The sequence below is a fragment of the Anomaloglossus baeobatrachus genome, chromosome 5, assembly GCF_048569485.1.
Source record: "Anomaloglossus baeobatrachus isolate aAnoBae1 chromosome 5, aAnoBae1.hap1, whole genome shotgun sequence".
In the NCBI taxonomy this organism is placed as follows: Eukaryota; Metazoa; Chordata; class Amphibia; order Anura; family Aromobatidae; genus Anomaloglossus; species Anomaloglossus baeobatrachus.
In genome coordinates, this window is record NC_134357.1 from 42,865,508 (window position 1) to 42,881,488 (window position 15,981).

Sequence of the window (15,981 nt, forward strand, 5' to 3'; positions counted from 1 at the left end):
CAGCTTCTCCTAGGCAGTGTGAGATTTCAGCAGAGAGGAGGGACACTGATGAGCTATCAATCTGACTACGTGGGCAGAGATTGAAAAAAACTTTCATAAGGATTATATTGACATGGATTTTCATAGTAAGTATACCAGTCTCATTGGGACTGATAGTTTAATGATGTATGCAGTGTGTATTGTAAATTTTGGTACCTTTTAAAGGACTTATTAGAAACAAGCAAGTAGAAGTAGCCTGCAATGAGACCAAGTAGAGCAAATGCTGTAATACTGAGGTAATAGTGCTGCTCTCTGCCATCCTGCTTCTCACATATACACGCTTAAGGTCATCTATCCTGCTAACCCCTGAGAAGAGGCTACCCGGTCTTTTAAAAGGCTTTTCTGGCTAATGGAGAAAAAGAGAGAAGCAGGAAATTCTCAAGAATGATGAAATAAAGTTCACATTTTCAGCCTCCCCGGTGCTACAGCACACATACTCCGCCGGTCTATCACTTCTGGCAATGATATCCCGTATCACCATGTGACTTCCATAGCCAATTGGTAGCTTCCCTGGTACTCTAATCACACGTGCTCCGCCGGTCTCTCACTACTGGCAATGATATCCCGTATCACCATGTGACTTCCACAGCCAATCGGTAGCCTCCCCGCTGCTCTAGCACACATGCTCCGCCAGTCTCTCACTTCTGGCAATGATATCCCGTATCACCATGTGACTTCCACAGCCAGTCGGTAGCCTCCCCGCTGCTCCAGCACATGTGCTCCGCCAGTCTCCCTCTACCGACAATGATATCCCGTATCACCATGTGACTTCCACAGCCAATCTGTAGCCTCCCCGCTGCTCTAGCACACGTGCTCCGCCGGTCTCTCACTTCTGGCAATGATATCCCGTATCACCATGTGACTTCCACAGCCAATCGGTAGCCTCCCCGCCGCTCTAGCACACGTGCTCCGCCGGTCTCTCACTTCTGGCAATGATATCCCGTATCACTATGTGACTTCCACAGCCAATCGGTAGCCTCCCCGCTGCTCTAGCACACGTGCTCCGCCTGTCTTTCTCCCACCATGTAAATGCCACAGCCAATCTGCTGGTTTTCCGCTACCAGCAATGGTATCTCGTACCACCATGTGACTGCTACAGCCAATCGGTAGCCTGCCTTATGCTCTAGCTCATTTGCTCCGCCACTCTCCCTCTACGGCAATGATATCCCATATCACCATGGTATATCCACAGCCAATCGGTAGCCTCCCCGTTGCTCCAGCACACCTACTTCGCCGTTCTGTCTCTACCGGAAGTGATATTCTGTACCACCATGTAGCTGCCACAGCCAATCGGTAGCCTCCCCGTTGCTCCAGCACACGCACACCTACTCCGCCGGTCTGTCTCTACCGGCAGTGATATTCCGTACCACCATGTGGCTGCCACAGCCAATCGGTGGCCTCGGCGTCATAAGGTGGGCTCACTGCCATTACTTTATTTTAGGGCATGTGTTGCTTGTTTTTTTCCAAGTTGGCAGCCACTTCTTACTACGCTGGCACAATCAATTCCAGCCGGCTGCTTTCTTGCAAGCGTCCGCATACCTGCTCCTGAAAAGAAATTGCATCGGGAAACAAATTAAGGAAAACCTTTGTCCAAACAAGACACAATAAGAGGAGGAGGGGACAATAATGAAGGATAAAAAAATGAAGCAAGATGAAGGAATAATGAAAATAGGAGAAACGACAATCAGCGGTGGATGGAAAAGGCATTCTTTCATCAAAGTTTTGATAGAAGAAACTTTTTTTTTTATTTTTTAGTCCTGTTATCCATTCCTCTTTGTATCTTTTAGCTGCCTCCTTGTATTACCTTTTTTGATAGAATTCCCTCCATAAAGATATTACTTTCAGATACACCTGATTGAGCATTCCCTTTAATATATCTGCAACCATATCTGAAATGTGCCGGATGGAAAGTGCGGTGTGATCTATCTTTAACTGTGATATTTACCCCTTGATGGCCGCTGCGATTGGCTTCCCTTCTTTAGAAGGAATCCTAGCCTAGGAGCGGGAGTGCATTGTGTTGGCCTGGATTTCTTCTTGCTAGTTTTATAAGCCATGAAAGCACAGCGATGTTCTTTTATTAATTATGCATGAGCATCGCCACCGCAGTAGAACATCCTGGCTGTTACATTAAACTCCAGCAAGGTTTTTGGAGTTATAACTGGAGGCTCTTAATTTTTTTTTTTTTTTTGCTATACTTGAAGGGAAAATTTTAAAGCTATGGGAAAAAAATGAGGCTTTCAGAACGACTACATCACATCTTGATAAAACTTCTGAAATATTACGTACGTCTATATGATCAAGACGAGTACACCTATAATCGAAGAGTACTCTCATCAACTTATTCTCTGCTTCATCCGACAGACTGTGCGACCACATTGCATTTTATTCTGCTGACTTAGGCTTTTCACTCGTCCATGCAAAACATGCTTTTTGCACGGTCCGTGGTGTGTGTGTGTGTGTGTGTGTGTGTGTGTGTGTGTGTGTGTGTTCAGCATGTGCTAAGCCGTGTGACATCCGGATAGCACGCAGACAGCACAAAACGTCTATACTTACCTGTCCCTGCCGCTGCTGTCTCCAACACTGCTGCTGCTTCCGGGTCCATGGTGCAGTGAATATGCATGGGCATAAATGAGCGTGCCCGGAAGCAAGTGACAACAGTTCTGGAGAGATCAGCGCTGGAGACAGGTGAGTATAAATAAAATCATTTTATTTCAAAGACATGTGTTTTCTCCAGTACGTGTCGCACGGATCACATCAATGTGCGGGTCGCGTGGCATCCGTGCTGCCAGAGAATAACGGACGTACGTCCGTATGAAAGCATGGAGGTGTGCACAGAACCATTGATTTTAATGGGTCTACGTGTCAGTGTCTCCGGAACCTGCGAAAATGGACATCACACATGCATACCAAAAACACGGACCTGGGAAAGAGGCCTTGAAGAGCTTGTCCAAGACTGACTTGGAGATTGACAACCTATCCTTAAGATTGATCCCACACCCAGCCCCCCCCCCTCCCACGATCAACTCTAAGCACATCCTGCGGCAGTCGGAAGTAGCCACAGGCCCCCTAAATTGTGTAGTGGTCGTTCTCCGATACTGCAGATCAGCTCCCATTGACGTTCATTTGTAAACTGTTTACTTCCAGCTGCTGCAGCACGTGCAAACATCAGGGGATGGAGACTGTTTCAAGGTGGCTCAATGGTTAGCAGTGCTTCGTGGCTCAGTGGTTAGCACTGCATGGTGGCTCATTGGTTAGCACTGCACGGTGGCTCAGTGGTTAGCACTGTTACTTTGCAGCTCTGGGGTCTTGAGTTCAGGTCCCACCAAGGGCAACATCTGCAAGGAGTTTGCTTTGCATGTTCTCCCCTTGTTTGCGTGGATTTCCTCCGAGGTCTCCGGTTTCCTCCCACACTGCAAAGGCATACTGAGAAAAAATGTAGATTGTGAGTCCCAATGGGGACAATGATAATGACTGTAAAGTGCTGCGGAATCATGCTGGCTCTAGATAAGCAAAGCATAATCATAACGATCTATCCTTTCCTTATGTTGGATTATTAGGTCCTTCTGCAATAACCATGACTGCTAATAGTAATAGCATTTTTGTCCCCCCCCCCCCCCCCCCTTTTTCCCCCTAGGTGATGTTCGCAACGATATCTATGTTACCATGTTTCAGGGTGACTATGATAGAGGCAACAAGACTACGGCTAAGAATGTGGAGGTCACGATGTCCGTATTTGATGAGGATGGAAAGCGACTGGAGGTAATGCCCACCTAGTTTGTGAATGAGAACTTAGGGTATAGACTTTCCTGTCAAACTGTGTTTTATTTATTTATTTTCAGGAGTCATATGCTTTTAAAGAGCTTGTGTAATTAAAGTGACATTAAAATGCACATTATAAAACTGTAAAGTGCATACTTGAGATACCCGTGACCCCCTCCTCTATCTATCTTTCCAGCACAGTTTTTGTAAACCGAGTGTCAGCTTCGGTGCTGTGATGGTCTGAGTTATTTCACCAGGTCTTTGAGGTCTGGGGAGTGCCTCAGATTAGCAATAAGTCTCCTCACCAGCATCCCAGATTGGTTTGTCAGTCTCCTCAAGGACTCTCTCCCCTCAGACTCAGTCTTCAGATCTCATGTTTTGCACTGACGAGGGGCAATCACCCCTAAACACAGTGTCTACAAACTGAGGTTCTGATCTGGCATAAATCCTAAGTCATATGACAAGGCTTGTTAAAGGGGTCACTCTTGACTCTTTGGCTCTTCCCATGCAAACTGCACCCACCTTCTGGCAATGAGCTAACCGGTTTTATCTTGATGTAAGTCAAGGCAGACACAGATCTTGGATTATTCTACTAGGATACATGGACAACAGCAATATCTGGGCAGCACAAGATACCTTAGAAGTGTTGGATGCTATATCTCCCCTTTTCCAGAGGACGTTTCCCCTCAGACACTTCAACCACACAGTTTGTCTAAGTACTAATCAGTGAATGGAAGCATCTGGATGGGCATTTTTTAGAAGCTTTTTTTTTTTTTTTTTCAGCAACCCTCTGTAAGTGGACTTTTCATCTGAAGGTAGGCCCTTTGGTGTGTGGAAGCGGCCAGCGAGTCCTTATGTCCAGTATGGCAGCCAGTTGGGTTTCCTCAGGATCATCCTTCAAGCCTCCATCTTCCTGGCATCATAGAAACTAATCTGGTGGATTTGAATTACCACATCCTCTTCCATGTGATAGGGTTCCCCCACTTGAAATCCCTCTGGGTGGGAGGTTCTTGCCTCATTTTCCAAGATGTTGGTTGATGAATTCATGGCTGCCAGGGTCAGAGTTCTTCACCTTCCGTAGCTGGTGGATTTGCAGATCCCACCTCACAGCCCACCCTGTTCTTTTACTGGCTTTTAGCTTTTACTAGGCTGTTGTTACAGGTTTTTATTCAATATTATTTGTGATTCCCAAGAAAGACGATTCGGTCTGACCCATTCTAGACTTGTAATGTCTTAACAAACGTGTCTGACTTTCATGGCTGAGTTTCATTATAAAATCATTGGAGCCTGGTCAGTTTCTGTCCTCAGTGAACATTCAGAACACACAACTCCACTTTCCCATCCTCCCTCCTCACCAGGAATTCTTTGGCTTTGCTGTTCATACCGCACACTTTCCATTCAAAAGTTCTCCAAAAGACAAGAGGATGACCCTCCATCCCAGAATCCAAAATCCACCCCAGAAGCTTCAATCCGCCTTTGTTTTCGAATGGGATGTCTTTCTTATCCTTGAATCGTCTCGGTGTTCGGTCTCATCAGGTCAAGCAGACTTTATTTTTCTAGTTGCTCACTACTCTTTTCTTTTTCGCTCCTAATTGGGAGACCCAGACAGTGTGACAGTGGGTGTATAGCTACTGCCTCTGGAGGCCGCACAAAGAACTACACTTAAAAGTGTAAGGCCCCTCCCCTTCTGGCTATACACCCTCCCGTAGGAGCACGGATTCCTCAGTTTTAGCTTTGTGCGAAGGAGGTCAGACACGCACGCATAGCTCCATTGTTTTTAGTCAGCAGCAGCTGCTGACTATGTCGGATGGAAGAAAAGAGGGCCCATACAGGGCCCCCAGCATGCTCCCTTCTCACCCCACTGTATGTCGGAGGTGTTTGTAAGGTTGAGGTACCCATTGCGGGTACGGTGGCTGGCGCCCACATGCTGATTCCTTCCCCATCCCTTTTTACAGGGCTCTGGGTGAAGTGGGATTTACTGGTCTCCAGGCACTGAGACCGTGCTCCATCTACAGCCCCTGGAGAAGATGCTGGATGGAGCGGAGTACATCAGGGACATGGCCCTGCTTCCTCAAGGTACTCTGTGTCCCCGTGCATTTGGCGCTCACACCGCAGCATGCTGGGTGTTGTAGTGCGCCGGGGACATCAGCGCTGCGGCGCTTGTGCCATGGCCTCATTCAGCTCGCTGAAGCAGGCACACTTTTGGGGAACGGTCGCGCCGGCCGCTGGGACTGCGGCGCGGCTGGCACTTGTGGTGCGCCGGGGACTTCAGCGCGGGCCGCGCTTTTACGGCGGCCGCGCTGATAACTCGAGTCCCCGGCTTTTGCTGCCTAGTTCCGTTCGTTCCCCGCCCCCAGACCTGCCAGTCAGGAGAGGGGCGGGACGCTGGTCAGTGCATCAGCGCTGAGGGCTGGAGTCGTTTTTACATACTCCAGCCCTCACAATAGGCACAGAGGGGACACTGTTTCCCGCACTTTTGTTTGGGAACTCCCACGGGCCGCCCCTCTCCACAGACGCCGGCAGCCATTCCTGCTGACACGCTGAACTACAGAGGGGAGCCGGGGAGACCCAGACAAGGAATTCTGCGCCTCTTACCCGCTATTCAGCGGGCGGTAAGCAGCCCTCTGGGCTCACCCCCTCTTGTGCCAGTAGTAATCTTAGTATTTTGTTCCTGCAAATACTTTGTACTGCATAGCGCTGGTCGCCCTTTGGCTATAGACTCTCTCACATTGCAGAGAGCCAACAGCATGTCGTCCACAAAACGCAAGGGTGCCAAGGCACAGACATTATATGCTTCCTGTACCGCATGTGGGACTTTTCTACCGGCAGGCTCCACTGACCCCCATTGTGTGCAGTGCTCGGCCCCTGCGGCACTTGCACAGTCGGGACCTCTGCTGGACGTGACCCAGGGTGTACCACCTGTGAATGCTGTCCAGGTGACAGGAACTGAGTTTACGGCTTTTGCTGACAGAATGTCTCTCACTATGTCACAAATTCTTGACACATTGCGAGCTAGGCCTGTACTTCAGGCCACGGACCCTGTGCAATCATTGCCTCCTGGTCCCCCTCAGCTGAATTACTTCCAAGCTCCGGGACGGGCACATACACCTCAGGGTGAAGACTCTGACTCGGACGATGGCCCCAGGCAACCTAAGCGGGCTCGCTATGAGGGGCCTTCACATTCATCTCAATGGTCAGGATCCCAGCGAGATGAATCTATGGGTGATGAGGCGGACGTAACTGATCAGGATTCTGATCCTGGGACCGCTCTCAATCTAGATACACCAGATGGTGACGCCATAGTTAATGATCTTATAGCGTCCATCAATAAGATGTTAAATATTTCCCCACCAGCTCCTCTTGTAGAGGAGTCAGCTTCGCAGCACGAGAGAATCCATTTCAGATATCCTAAGCGTACATTAAGCACTTTTCTGGACCACGCTGACTTTAGAGACGCAATCCAGAAACCCCACGCTTATCCGGAAAGGCGTTTTTCTAAACGGTTTAAAGATACACGCTATCCTTTTCCCCCTGAGGTGGTCAAGGGTTGGACCCAGTGTCCAAAAGTGGATCCTCCAATTTCCAGGCTTGCAGCTAGATCCTTGGTTGCAGTTGAAGATGGAGCGGCACTTAAAGATGCCACTGACAGGCAGATGGAGCTCTGGCTGAAATCCATCTATGAAGCTATTGGAGCGTCGTTAGCGCCATCTTTTGCTGCCGTATGGGCACTCCAAGCTATCTCAGCCGGGCTTGTGCAAGTCGACTCAGTCACACGTGCATTTGCCCCGCAGGTAGCACCATTGACCTCGCAAATGGCGGCATTCGCGTCGTACGCGATTAATGCTGTTCTTGACGCTACAAGCCGCACGGCAGTGGCGTCAGCCAACTCCGTTGTTTTGCGTAGGGCCCTGTGGTTGAGACACTGGAAGGCAGATTCTCATTCCAAGAAGTGCTTAACCAATTTGCCTTTTTCTCGTGACCGATTGTTTGGAGAGCGTTTGGATGAAATCATCAAACACTCCAAGGGTAAGGACTCATCCTTACCGCAACACAGACAAAACAAACCCCAACAGAGGAGGGGTCAGTCTGGTTATCGGTCCTTTCGAGGACCGGGCAGGTCCCAATTCGCCTCGTCAAAAAAGACTCAAAAAGATCAGAGACGCTCAGATTCTTGGAGGTCTCAGTCACGCCCAAAAAAGACAGCCGGAGGAACCGTTGCCAAGACGGCGTCCTCATGACTTGCAGTCTCCGATTCCCACACCCTCGGTCGGTGGGAGGCTTTCCCACTTTGGCGACATTTGGCTGTCACGCGTCAAAGACCGTTGGGTGAGGGATATTCTGTCTCACGGGTACAGGATAGAGTTCAGTTCTCGTCCGCCAACTCGTTTCTTCAGAACTTCTCCACCACCAGACCGAGCCGATGCTCTGTTGCAGGCGGTGGCCGCTCTAAAGGCGGAAGGAGTGGTGACCTCCGTCCCTCTTCAGGAACAAGGTCACGGTTTTTACTCCAATCTGTTTGTGGTCCCAAAAAAGGACGGATCGTATCGACCCGTCCTGGATCTAAAGTTGCTCAACAGACACGTAAAAGTCAGGAGGTTCCGGATGGAATCCCTACGCTCCGTCATAGCCTCAATGTCTCAAGGAGATTTTCTAGCATCAATAGATATCAAAGATGCGTATCTCCACGTGCCGATTGCGCCAGAGCATCAGCGTTTCCTACGCTTCGTCATACACGACGAACACCTGCAGTTCGTAGCGTTACCTTTCGGTCTGGCAACAGCCCCCCGGGTCTTCACCAAGGTCATGGCAGCAGTAGTAGCTGTTCTGCACTCGCAAGGTCACTCGGTCATCCCGTATCTAGACGACCTGCTTATAAAGGCACCCTCTCAAGAGGCATGCCAACACAGTCTGAAGGTGGCACTAGACACTCTCCAGAGTTTCGGGTGGATTATCAACTTTCCAAAGTCTCATCTAACCCCGACCCAATCTCTGACTTATCTTGGCATGGAGTTTCATACTCTCTCAGCGATAGTGAAGCTTCCACTGGACAAGCAGTGTTCGCTACGGACAGGAGTGCAATCTCTCCTTCAGAGTCAGTCGCACTCACTGAGGCGCCTCATGCATTTCCTAGGAAAGATGGTAGCAGCGATGGAGGCGGTCCCGTTCGCGCAGTTTCATCTGCGCCCTCTACAATGGGACATTCTACGCCAATGGGATGGGAAATCGACGTCCCTCGACAGGACTGTCTCCCTCTCTCAGACTGCCAAGGACTCTCTGCGTTGGTGGCTTCTCCCCACCTCATTGTCACAGGGAAAGTCGTTCCTACCCCCATCCTGGGCAGTGGTCACGACGGATGCGAGCCTATCAGGGTGGGGAGCGGTGTTTCTCCACCACAGGGCTCAGGGGACGTGGACTCAGGAAGAGTCCACCCTGCAGATCAATGTTCTGGAAATCAGAGCAGTCTATCTTGCTCTGCGAGCCTTCCAACAATGGCTGGAAGGCAAGCAGATTCGGATTCAGTCGGACAATTCCACGGCGGTGGCGTACATCAACCACCAAGGGGGAACACGCAGTCGCCAAGCCTTTCAAGAAGTCCGGCGGATTTTGACGTGGGTGGAAAGCAAAGCGTCCACCATATCCGCAGTTCACATTCCAGGCGTGGAAAACTGGGAAGCAGACTTTCTCAGTCGCCAGGGCATGGACGCAGGAGAATGGTCCCTTCACCCGGACGTGTTTCAGCAGATCTGTTGCCGCTGGGGGACGCCGGACGTCGATCTGATGGCGTCACGGCACAACAACAAGGTCCCAGTTTTCATGGCACGGTCTCACGATCACCGAGCGCTGGCGGCAGACGCCTTGGTTCAGGATTGGTCGCAATTCCGACTACCCTATGTGTTCCCACCTCTAGCATTGTTACCCAGAGTTCTCAGGAAAATCAGGTCCGACTGCCATCGAGCCATTCTCGTCGCTCCAGACTGGCCAAGAAGGTCGTGGTACCCGGATCTGTGGCATCTCACGGTAGGCCAACCGTGGGCACTACCAGACCGTCCAGATTTACTGTCTCAAGGGCCGTTTTTCCATCTGAATTCTGCGGCCCTGAACCTGACTGTGTGGCCATTGAGTCCTGGATCCTAGCGGCCTCAGGTTTATCTCATGAAGTTGTTGCCACAATGAGACAGGCTAGGAAACCATCCTCAGCTAAGATCTATCACAGGACGTGGAAGATATTCTTAGCTTGGTGCTTGGCTCAGGGAGTTTCTCCCTGGCCGTTTGCATTGCCAATTTTTCTTTCCTTCCTGCAGTCTGGGTTGGAAAAAGGTTTGTCGCTTAGCTCTCTTAAGGGTCAAGTCTCCGCGCTATCCGTATTCTTTCAGAAGCGCTTGGCACGGCTTTCTAAAGTACGCACGTTTCTCCAAGGAGTTTGTCATATCGTTCCTCCTTACAAACGGCCATTGGAACCCTGGGATCTAAACAAGGTTCTCATTGCTCTCCAGAAGCCGCCTTTCGAGCCTTTGAAAGAGGTTTCCCTTTCTCGGCTTTCACAAAAAGTAGTTTTTCTTGTGGCGGTCACGTCTCTTCGAAGAGTGTCCGAGCTAGCGGCGTTATCTTGCAAATCTCCCTTCCTGGTGTTTCACCAAGACAAGGTAGTACTGCGTCCAATTCCAGAGTTTTCTCCCAAGGTGGTTTCTTCCTTTCATCTCAATCAGGATATCACTTTGCCATCTTTGTGTCCGCATCCAGTTCACCAATTTGAAAAAGGTTTACATCTGTTGGACCTGGTGAGAGCACTCAGGATTTACATTTCTCGCACGGCGTCTCTGCGCCGTTCTGATGCGCTCTTTGTCCTAGTCGCTGGTCAGCATAAGGGATCGCAAGCTTCCAAATCCACCCTGGCGCGGTGGATCAAGGAACCAATTCTTCACACATACCGTTCTGCTGGGCTTCCGATTCCATCTGGACTGAAGGCCCATTCTACCAGAGCCGTGGGTGCGTCCTGGGCATTGCGGCATCAGGCTACGGCTCAGCAGGTGTGCCAGGCGGCTACCTGGTCGAGTCTGCACACGTTTACCAAACACTATCAAGTGCACACCTACGCTTCGGCAGATGCCAGCCTAGGTAGACAGGTCCTTCAGGCGGCGGTGGCCCACCTGTAGGAAAGGGCTGTCTGACAGCCCGTTCATGTGGTATCTTTTTACCCACCCAGGGACTGCTTTTGGACGTCCCACTGTCTGGGTCTCCCAATTAGGAGCGAAAAAGAAGAAGGGAATTTTGTTTACTTACCGTAAATTCCTTTTCTTCTAGCTCCAATTGGGAGACCCAGCACCCGCCCTATTTGTTCTTAGGGTTTCGTTTTTCGGGTGCACATGTTGTTCATGTTGTTTCTTAAGTTCTCCGATCTTGTTATCGGATTGAATTTGTTTTTGAAACTGTTATTGGCTTTCCTTCTTCTTGCTTTGGTACTAAAACTGAGGAATCCGTACTCCTACGGGAGGGTGTATAGCCAGAAGGGGAGGGGCCTTACACTTTTAAGTGTAGTTCTTTGTGCGGCCTCCAGAGGCAGTAGCTATACACCCACTGTCACACTGTCTGGGTCTCCCAATTGGAGCTAGAAGAAAAGGAATTTACGGTAAGTAAACAAAATTCCCTTCTTTTTAAATTTTTCTGGATCACTTATTTCTCCTTCCCACAAAATCCTGGATCTCCGAGCTTTTTCATTGGAAAGACTGGCTGTCGACCATCTGCAATTGCCTCAAAGGATCCCAAGAATGTGGCTGTGCAAAGTACCATCTTGAATGAGCAGAAGTGCGCATGTTTGACCTCCGCTCCATTTATTGTCTTTTTTGGGACTACTGGAACTAGCCAAGAAATTTTTGGCTACATTCACCCTTCCGTTGTTTTCAATCAGTCAGGTCCGTCAGTGCGACGCAACGACGGATCCGTCGTTTTTTTTTTATGTCAACTGACGCAACGGATGTGTAATTTCACAGGATTCCGTTCCGTAATTCCTCAAGGCGACTGATTGTGACTGATGCAAAACAACGGAAGAGTGAATGTAGCCTTACTCATGTTTTTCCAGCAGCCCCATAGACCTTGAATGGAGCACAGATCATGTGAGGAGAGGTCTCCATCTTTGTTGGGGGGGATGGTCCCAGCTCTGTCCTCAAACAATCAGCAAGTTAGTACCTATCCTATGTATGTGAGATAACCTTCAATAATGGTGCTCCAGTGTGTTTATATCCTAATACTGGTTGCATAGAATATATACTGTATAATTTATGGTTATCCTTTATTAATTCCCGTTTATTGCGCAGAATTCTGATTATAACTTTCCATCACAAGTACAAAACCTCTCATTACTTTTTTATTAACACACTCCATTGTACGTCTTCTGCTGCTGAATTATGGGGCTATCGGCTCCGCTGAGAAGCTGTGAACACCTACATTTATCTGTTTTTGTCTTTTCTTGTTTTCTCTTTGTTAAGAACGTGATTTACCAGGGGGCTGGAGATGAACCCGTGTCAGAGTACAAGTCCGTGATCTACTATCAAGTGAAGCAGCCCCGGTGGTTCGAGACTGTGAAGGTAAATCCTGCAATTAAAATTCTATATAAAATAATAATAAAAATGGTTTTAATGTACTTGATTTTCATAAATGCAAAAAAATAAGAGCCATGAATGGGGAAGATGGTAGGAAAGATTCACACACATTAACCCCTTCACGACTGGCCGATTTTTCGCTTTCCGTTTTTTTTTTTTCGCCATTCTTTTTCTAGGAGACGTAACTTTTTTTATTGTTCAGTCAATATAGTCATGTGAGGGCTCATTTTTTGCGGAACGAGCTGTACTTTTCAATGAAACCATAGGTTTTACCATATAGTGTACTGGAAAATGGCAAAAAAAATCCAAATGCAGAAAAATTGCAAAAAAAGTGCGATAGCACTATTGTTTTTGAGATATTTTATTCACTGTGTTCACTGTATGGTAATACTGATGTGTGGGTGTGATGCCTCAGGTCAGTGCGAGTTCGTAGACACCAAGCATGTATAGGTTTACTTTTATATAAGGGGTTAAAAAAAATTCGGAAGTTTGTCTGAAAAAAGTGGTGCACGTTTTACGTCATATTCCGTGACCCGTAGCATTCTCATTTTTCGGGATCTATGGCTCAGTGACTGCTTATTTTTTGCAACTCGAGCTGACATTTTTAACGGTACCATTTTTGCGCAGATGCTACGTTTTGATCGCCTGTTATTGCATTTTTGCGCAAAAGTTGTGGCGATAAAACGTCATTTTGGCGTTTGGAATTTTTTTGCCGCTACGCAGTTTACTGATCAGATTTAATTGGTTTTATATTTTGATCGGGCGTTTCTGAACGCGGCGATACCAAATGTGTGTATATTTTTTAATTTTTTAACACTTTAATTTTCAATGGGGCGAAAGGGGGGTGATTTGAACTTTTTATGTTTTTTTTTTTTAATTTTTTAAAACTTTTTTTTTTTTTTTTTTTTTTTTTTTTTTTTCTATTTTACTAGTTCCCCTAGGGGGGCTATAGCGATCAGCAATCTGATCGCTCTGCCTTATCTGCTGATCACAGCTACACAGCTGTAAACAGTAGATACGTGCACTTTTCTGCTTCCCTGGCCTCCGTGGGAAAGCAAAAGTGAAAGTAGTTCATGTCTAGCACAGGAGTCATCACATGACCCTGTGCTACCATGACAACCATCGGAAGTCACTTGATCATGTCACGTGACTTCCTGTATCGGGCGGTAAGTAAAACTTTACCGCAATCGCGTTTATAATGGCGCTGTCACATATTGACAGCGCCATTACACTGGTTAAACGGCACGAGCAGATAACTATTCTCCTCGTGCCTAGCATGCCACACATCTCAGCTGTGAAAAATCAGCTGAGATGTGTGCCGATTGCAGCATGCTGCTGCCAGGAGACCGCGGGCAGTAATGTTATGACCGCTAGGACGTAATTTTACGGCCCGCGGTCGTTAAGGGGTTAAACAGTAGTTGTGAGGGGGGCAGATTTACTAATATGGTTTGCTTTTAGACTTATTTTGGCACAAGATGGTGCACTTTTTCAACACTTTTGCATAGGGGCAGATATATAATTGGTGCAACCTGTGCATCTGCACATGCACCCAAGAGGTTCACGGGCCCATTTCTACTTCCCAAAACAGGTAGAATTGTTCATTATGATGAGCTTTTGGTTTGCAAAGGTCCCATTTATTATTCTTGCACAGGGGCCCTCTTCTATAATCCGCCAGAGCTTTTTGCGACTCGTGCCACTAACGGAGAGAGGCTTGAATACAATGAGAATGTGTTTTAGAGTAAAAGGAGGCAAAACTGAAAAATGTAACAACGTGCACCAAAATTTATCCTAAATATTGTAAAAGATTATTAAATCAGTCCCATAGGTATAAGAAATGGCACCACCATTGTCCACAGGCTGTGTCTAGCTTTGTACTTAACCTCATCCAGATACCACACACAAGCCATGGACTGTGGTTGTACTATTTCTGGAAGAAAACAAGGGTGTTTATTGTATCTCATACACCTCCTTTTAAGAATATATCTGTATATTATATAATTTCACTTTCCTGTATTCTGAAAGGAATTTGTCATTCCTAAAAAGCTATTGATTAAATCATGTTTTTATGGTGTGTGTATATATGTATACTTGCATGTATGTGTCGCGTGTGTGTGTGTGTGTGTGTGTGTGTGTATATATGTGCGTGTCTATATATATATATATATATATATATATATTATATATATATATAATAGATATATATATATATATATATATATATACACACACACACACCGTATTTGTCGGACTATAAGACGCACCCTGGTTTTAGAGGCGGAAAATAAAATTTTAAGCAAAAAATGTGGTCATGACACACTGTTATGGGGCGAGAATCTGCTGCTGACACTGTTATGGGGGTAATGTCCCCAAATTCTCTGCTATGGCACCCCATCCTGGAATATGCCCTCATCCTGCTATATACCCACCCATTCTGCTAATATACTCCCATTCTGCCTATATACTCCCATTCTGCTATATACTCCCATTCTGCTATATACCCCCATTCTGCTATATACTCCCATTCTGCTATATACTCCCATTCTGCTATATACTCCCATTCTGCTATATACTCCCATTCTGCCTATATACTCCCATTCTGCTATATACTCCCATTCTGCTATATACTCCCATTCTGCTATATACTCCCATTCTGCTATATACTCCCATTCTGCTATATACTCCCATTCTGCTATATACTCCCATTCTGCTATATACCCCCATTCTTGCTATATACCCCCATTCTGCTATATACCCCCATTCTGCTATATACTCCCATTCTGCTATATACTCCCATTCTGCTATATACTCCCATTCTGCTATATACTCCCATTCTGCTATATACTCCCATTCTGCTATATACTCCCATTCTGCTATATACTCCCATTCTGCTATATACTCCCATTCTGCTATATACTCCCATTCTGCTATATACTCCCATTCTGCTATATACTCCCATTCTGCTATATACTCCCATTCTGCTATATACTCCCATTCTGCTATATACTCCCATTCTGCTATATACTCCCATTCTGCTATATACTCCCATTCTGCTATATACTCCCATTCTGCTATATACTCCATTCTGCTATATACTCCCATTCTGCTATATACTCCCATTCTGCTATTACTCCATTCTGCTATATACTCCCATCCTGCTATATACTCCCATCCTGCTATATACCCCCATTTTGCTATATACTGCCATCCTGGAATATGCCCTCATCCTGCTATATACCCCCATCCTGCTATATACTGCTATCCTGCAATATGGCCCCCATGCTGCTATATACCCTCATCCTTCTATATGGCATGTATCCTGTATCACACAAAAAACAATAAACTTTTATACTCTCCTTTCCTTGCTCCATGCAGCATTGCGCCTTCTCCTGTCTGTGGCGGCAGCAGCACCGCTGATCTGTGTGGAGCCCGTCACCGGTCACTTCCCTGCAGCATCACGATCTCCTCCTGTCTGCCGGTCAGCTGACTTGCGTGGAGACTAGTGGCGCACCACAGTGATGACGTCATCGCTGTGCTCACCACTCTCTACACAGATCAGCTGACCGGCAGACAGGAGGGACATCGCGGT

General features: G+C 47.3%; 1 protein-coding gene across 1 annotated transcript in view; it reads left to right on the forward strand.

The window, feature by feature from the left end:
* Positions 1 to 15,981, forward strand: part of DOCK1 (dedicator of cytokinesis 1) — a 523,077-nt gene that overhangs the window by 91,306 nt on the left and 415,790 nt on the right. Inside the window, exons 12-13 of the mRNA XM_075351602.1 lie at positions 3,674 to 3,798; positions 12,282 to 12,384. Coding sequence (XP_075207717.1) covers positions 3,674 to 3,798; positions 12,282 to 12,384 — 228 coding nt within the window. The remainder of the gene's footprint in view (positions 1 to 3,673; positions 3,799 to 12,281; positions 12,385 to 15,981) is intronic.